The sequence below is a fragment of the Helianthus annuus genome, chromosome 13, assembly GCF_002127325.2.
Source record: "Helianthus annuus cultivar XRQ/B chromosome 13, HanXRQr2.0-SUNRISE, whole genome shotgun sequence".
Taxonomy (NCBI): Eukaryota; Viridiplantae; Streptophyta; class Magnoliopsida; order Asterales; family Asteraceae; genus Helianthus; species Helianthus annuus.
Genome location: NC_035445.2, coordinates 133,157,907 through 133,164,895, shown reverse-complemented (window position 1 = coordinate 133,164,895; position 6,989 = coordinate 133,157,907). Strand labels below are relative to the sequence as shown.

At 38.3% G+C, this 6,989-nt stretch overlaps 1 protein-coding gene across 1 annotated transcript; it reads left to right on the top strand.

Moving 5' to 3' along the window:
• Window positions 1-5,952: 5,952 nt before the first annotated feature.
• On the top strand, window positions 5,953-6,774 carry LOC110901738. The gene has a single exon (XM_022148530.1). The coding sequence runs from the start codon at window positions 5,953-5,955 to the stop codon at window positions 6,772-6,774; it is 822 nt and encodes a 273-aa protein (XP_022004222.1).
• Window positions 6,775-6,989: the final 215 nt, after the last annotated feature.

The window sequence follows — 6,989 nt, the reverse complement described above, 5'->3', positions numbered from 1 at the left end:
AAGTATTCTTTCGCGTTTTTTTTATTCGTTTTAGCGTTAAAGTCAAACTGCGTTTGACTTTCTGCATTGACCAGTTTGTGGTCAACGCGAAGTTCGTTTGAACTTCATAACGTGAGCGTAATCACGATGGTTATAGTCCCTAATGACTATACCTACTGATTACCACGTTATCTAGGCTCAGTGACGAGTCGTAGCTTCGGCCAGAATGCGTTTTCTCGCGTATTTTGTAACCAAGCTACTTTTAGGTATCAAAACCGTTTGTTTTGATACCAAACCCGTTTTCAAACCTAACTAAACATGTTTTGACATGTTTAGCTCGTCAATTTTTAGTTTTTGTGCTTGTGTAGAGTCGTAAGTCAAGCGGACTAAACACCCGCTTAGACTTTCGAACATGACCCGTTTGGTCGATCATTAGGATCCGACCAAACATGTTTTGTGACCATAGTAGGGTAGGGAATACCTTATGGTCACTTAGGGTTAATTAGTCGCATGATAGGTAGTTATATGTCTTTAGTAAATTACCAAAATACCCTTTTCATACATAATTGGTAATTAAGCATATGTAACCTAAACTTTTGACACATAACTAATTATGTAACATAATCAAACAAGTATGGGCATATAGTACTTGTCATAGGATTAGTTAGACTTCTCGAACGCGCGTTTGCGCGCACGACACGTTAAAGTAGCGTAAGCTACCTTAATGGGTCGTAACGGGTCGAAAGCACTTAGGTTAGGTTTCAATTTAGTATGTAGGCATTGTTAAATCATATGAGTTCCAATAACTCATTTGGTTTACAAGACCTCATCCTATCCGATCCTCCGACTTAGGTCCGGTTTATTTATATAGTTATTAGATTGCCGATTGATTCCGTGCTCCCTCTAGCTCTGCTTGGTTGTTGTTCAAAGACCGCTAAGCATTCTCAGGCGAGTACATAGTTCCCCTATTTTACTGTTTTCAATTGTTTTGGGGTGATCCATATGTGTTAAATGATTTCAATGTTTTAACAATGGTTTTTGAAAAACGATTGAAACGATTTTTACAAAATTAATAACGATTTTGATAAGGTGAACAAACTTGTTGGTTGTAATTACATAACGAATAGCATTCATTAATTTTGGCCAAACCGACCAGTATTAGGTTATGGTACCATAGGATCTGACAAATCCCGTTATCAGACTGCACCCATGGTTATGTGTGGGTTAGGTGGGTAGCGACCGAACCTGAAAATTGTTAACTTACCCTTTGGTGGTTAGTTAATGCGAGATTGTTAACTTACCCTTTGGTGGTTAGTTAATGCGAGATTGTTAACTTACCCTTTTGGTGGTTTGCAACCATTGGGTGTCAGCCCAATGGCCACCAGCCCGCATTCTAACCCGGAGGTGGCGGGTTCGAGTCTTGCTCGTTCCCAATGCCCCTACGGTAGCGGATTTACCCCCAGACTCAGGCTTGCTGGGTGGCGGTCTGCGAGGTGGGATCACCTCGGCGGTTGGGAGGACCGTGGAATATCCCCCCCCCCTTTTGGTGGTTTGTTAATGCGAGATAGGCGAGTCACACAGGTTTGAATGTTATTAGCGAGGCGACCAAAAGTAGTTTTCACTAATTAAAACGAGGATGATTTGAAACGATCTTAACGAGTTAAATGATTTGGGTAAACGATTGGTTTTTGGTTAGTGTTTAGATAACGAAACAAGTGTAGTATGTTGAAAACATGGTGGATACGCCGCTGGTACTTCCTATATATAAGTGTTTTCAACATATTACATACCGTGGTGTTATTTAGTTCACTTGGGTAAACGATTTTGAGATGATGTCACACAAACGAGGTTTTTGAAATGATTATAACCCATACGAGTTTTATTAACGAGTTTTTTTACAAGATGTTTTACAATTTGATTTGATAAAACAAATGTTTTGGGTTAAGAATTATGGCTATGAGATTTTATAACAAACTATAACCAATTTGATTTGAGTTGGTTATTCATGTTGCAATACACTTTTCAAAACAAGGTGAGTATTTTGACTCTTTGAGTCTAACAAGGTACTGCAACATATAAACTAGCCATGAATCCGACACTCTCATAAAACCTATATACTCGCCAGCATTTCTTTGCTGACTTTGTTTTCACATATGTTTCAGGTAATGTTGATTGATAGGATGCTCTCACATAGGACTGGACAAGGCCTTAGTGACTTAATAACAATGATAGACTATGTTTAACTTGTTTGTTAGATTTCAAGACGATGTAATGTTTAATGTTTAATAAAACAAAACTTCAAATTTTCCGTGTGTTTTGAAACAATGATTCTGTTACAACACTCCCCGATGTTTCCGCCATGTTTTGTTGTTTTATCGTGGTCGGCGTGTGACACATGTTACAAATAGTATGATGATACGATGAAACTATTTTGATCACATGCGGATAGGTGTTTAAAATAAGGGACCATTAATGAATAAACAAGTACCGAGGAACAAACGGATAAATCTATTTGAGTTTTGGTAAGCCCCACTCTTATCAACAACGATAACCACGATCGTTAAGAGTGCCTTTGTGTCCAAACTAGTGTCGTTGACACACACGATAAGTTGTCAAGGTTTGGTTGCTTCCTATTCTGGCATACATATTAGTGTCCTTGCAAAACACTAATTATCACACGATTTTTCATCATACTATACAAAACGAATTTTACTACTTCAAATGTTTTTGAGATTCATTTAATGCGAAACAAATTGAATTTACTATATCAAATGTTTTGGGGACTCATTTGATGTAAAAACTAAATAACATGAATTCACTCAACTTTTGTTGACGTTTTCAAAACTAACATGTATTACAGGAGATTAGTGGACGGCTTTGGGAAAAATATGTTCGTGTTGTTATCAAGAACGCAAGCTTTTGAGATGTCATCCGTTATCAGTTGTTATGTTGTGTGAAACTATTTTAAAGTTTGAACAATGTTGTTAACGTTGTAGTGGTTTACAAATTTCGAACAAGTTTTGTAAATTATGGTTTTAAAACAAATGTATGGATGAACATCCTTTTATGGTGTACTTATGTTGTTTACTTGATTGATTGTAACGATTGCCGCTCTGGCCATACCTCGCAATACGCTTCCGCATAAACCGAAAATCGGGGTGTGACAGACCTGGTATCACAGCATCAATTGTAGTGAACTAAGATTCTTTTTTAGTCTGGTCTACAATTTCAAAACGATGTTCTTTACAACAAGCATTTTACATTATATTGTTACAAAGCGTCCACTAATTCAAAACGATAATGCAAGGATACTATGTAACAGTGTTAAATGATAGTTCGATACGATAATACCAAAGACTAGTTTATTTGGTACAAGTCTATGGGGTTTAGACACGATAACAATAAATTGAACTGGAAACGATATACGATATAAACAACAATGAACACAAAAGTACAATTGCCCAAAAATCTATTATTTATAAGTTGTTAACATGTATACGTTGTACGGATTATTTTTCCATAACCATAATATCTTGGTATTCAAATTCTATTATTATTCTGGACTCTCATAACAAGCGTATTGACCTCGCATCTATTGATGAGCTTATGGTAGGGCGTAGTCCCTAAGGGAAACCCTGAGCTCGGCATTCCACAAAAGATGGTTGTTTTCCCTCGGGTGAAAAATGCCTGACTTCGAGGATGACAATGAGGCGGAGGTGGTAACCTTGGATGAACACTCTATTAGTAGGAACGAGGTTCCTATGATTCATATTAATCATGATTGGTGACATTCTTGTCAAGATAAGGAAGATGAAACACTCATCTTGAAGGTGCCCATTCAGCCATTATTGTTATGAACCCTCTTTTCTTATATTTATTAACTTCGTGCCATTCCATGAGCGATGGCTACAAGTATTAACGCGTGGACCATCACGAAGGTCCATTCTATGTTAAAGGTAAATAGACAGTCATGTCCCCCTCTCCGACTGATCGTCTGTTTTGAACGAGGGAACGCTAGGGTGACCATACAAGGCAATTTATTATTACGGGTGCCCACGTAATAATAACTTGCAGTGGATGGGTATCCTGGTAGGCTCTGCGTGTCAGAACTAAAGATCACTACCTGTTCAAAATTCTTGATTTCTTAGAATGCTAACTAAGGTGATTACTATAGCTCCCCACAATACATTAAAAACTACACGTATTGATTTCGTGCCTAGCATCCGATCTATATCACAAGTCAGTTGGGACTAGTCATCTAAACAAACAAATTAGGATAACCATCCAGGAAGGATTTTCCTCAAACATTCTAAAACTCCAACATTTGGGTTAACCTCACGGTGCCTATAACACCTTATCATATTTATTGAAGTTATTGCGATAAAATCTTTCAATTAACATTCATTTTGTCTCAAAGGATATTATGGCATGAGCCATGGGGCAACTCTCTTACCATATTCTATTCAACATCTATGGAAATCATAACAACTTTGTTAGAGCTCGTTGAGCTCAAACAATACCAATGTATTCGTCACATAAGTTAATGTGACGAAGGATTTTCCCTACTTTGGACGACCAAGGTCCATGGGGTATGATATACATACTTTAAGGATAGAGGTGACCGCTTGATTTTCCCCTCCTCAACAGAAGGTTTTTCCGCATAGGCGTATGGGCAACACATACATCCTATCATTCACTACTCTCTACCTTACTACTCCGATACACATTCTCAACCTCCACCACCGGGCATGAGCCCATCTAATCCATATCATGCATGCCATTTTCTGCTTACTACCATAAATTATAGAGTTTTATCTTCCAAGATTCAGCTGGATATTCCCTTCCGACGAGTCCATGATCTTGAGACTCAGATTTCTACTACTCGACCTCCCCTGGAATGCCCAATTACTATCATTTTCCCCCGATCAGTACCTCCACACTCTCCATTCCACAAAGTGCCTCTATCATTTGAGGAACACATTCGTAACCTTAAGAACCACTCGACTGCCACCATTAGGCACATTTTTGGTCCCGAGGAGGAGGTTACGTGCCTTCACGGTCTAATTTCTATGTCTTCACTTTCACATACCACACCACGGTAGTTATGTTCAATTACTATCTTTTGGGAAGTATACCCGATTTTGTGAAAGACTAAAGACTGTTGAAGACTTGGAGACTTGAATATCAAGCAAGGAACAATGTGAAGAAAAGACTTCACCTTATTTTATATATTACTATATGTCTTGTATCGACCGAAGTGATGTAACTCCGAGATTATTTTTGTTTTCTTCACAAAAATAATTGTAAAAAGGTGACATAGCATATATAAGTTCGTATTTTCTTATTGACACATTGTTGTAATTTATTTTACATCCCTGCAAGGATGTGATGAATATGGTGCGAAAGATTTGCATAAGTATCATTATGATCTATCTTGCCCTTATGCTCGTAGTGCGTAACAATGTGTTTTACTTTCTTTCATGTCTAATCGCTTCAATATATTTTATATATATATGAAGATAATGGCACCATAACGAAGTAACACTTTTTAAGCCCAAACGGAACCCTTACCTAAAACACGAGTTGAGCTTGATGCTTTACTGAACCAGCGAGTTGAAGAAGCAATCGTACAACATGAAGCAAACCACACTGCAAACAATGGCGGAACTGGAGGAACCACATTGAGGGTTGCTCAGGCTATAACCCTTGCCTTAAGTCTTACCGAGAATGTAGTAAGGATGAGAAAACTGAATAAAGGTGCAGTGAAAAATGAGACGCATGTGGAGTCTTCTTCGGGTAACAATTAGAGAAAGTATTCGAGTTTTAAGAAAGGTTCTATATCGAACAACAAACATAAGAAAACCCCCACGACTAAGAAAAACCAAGGCATTCGTTGCCACAAATAAAACGAGCGGTAATTAAAATAATGAAAATGAACGAGGGAAAACTCAAGGTTGGTTTAATTGTGGAGATATGGGACACTTCAGGAAGGACTGTCCCAAGGAAAACAAAGGCCGCAGACGAGCCTTTGTGGTTGGAGATAAAGAGGCGCGGCAAGATCCCAACGTAATCACCGGTACGTTCACTGTCAGCGATTATTTCACTTTTATTTTGTTTGATACCGGTGTAGATTTTAGTTTTATATCTTTAGAATTTAAAGATATACTTGGACTAAAGTCAACTAAACTAGATATTCCATTCACTATCGAATTAGCGAATGGAAAGGTGATTGAATCCGATAAAATAGTTAAAGGATGTTCCTTAGAACTAGGAAAACGAAAATTCAAAACTGACCTAATACACGTTCAACTAGGTAGTTTTGATATTGTAATTGGAATGGATTGGCTATCCACCAACCAAGCCGAAGTCGTATGTTACGACAAGACCATTCGAATCCCCCTTCCTAATAATGAAACACTTCATGTTCACGGTGAGAAAAACGAAATGCCATTGCAAATTATTTCCTGTATGAAAACCCGAAAGTGCCTACGAAAAGGATGTACAACATTCTTAGTGCAAATAGTTGACAAGAAGGCCAAGGAGCTAAAACCTGAGGAAATCCCGGTTGTGAAGGAATTCCCTGAAGTCTTTCCAGAAGACTTGCCGGGAGTACCTCCACAACGACAAGTCAAATTTCGAATAGACTTAATTCAAGGTGTCGCACCTATGGCAAAGTCTCCATACCGATTAGCTCCTTCGGAAATGCAAGAATTGTCCACACGACTTCAAGAGTTGTTGGACAAAGGTTTCATCAGGCCAAGCTACTCGCCCTGGGGAGCCCAGTGCTATTCGTGAAGAAGAAGGACGGAAATTTTAGGATCTGCATAGACTATCGAGAGTTGAATAAAATCACAATCAAGAATCGGTATCCATTACCGAGGATTGACGATCTATTCGATCAACTTCAAGGATCGAGTTATTATTCGAAGATTGATTTGAGATCAGGATACCATCAACTCAGGATTCAAGAAGAAAGTGTTCCAAAAACGGCATTCCGAACTCGCTACGGT

Bases quoted from the DNA above. Each gene is read 5' to 3' on its own strand.
- LOC110901738 (XM_022148530.1), top strand. From the start codon at position 5,953: ATGGGACACTTCAGGAAGGACTGTCCCAAGGAAAACAAAGGCCGCAGA.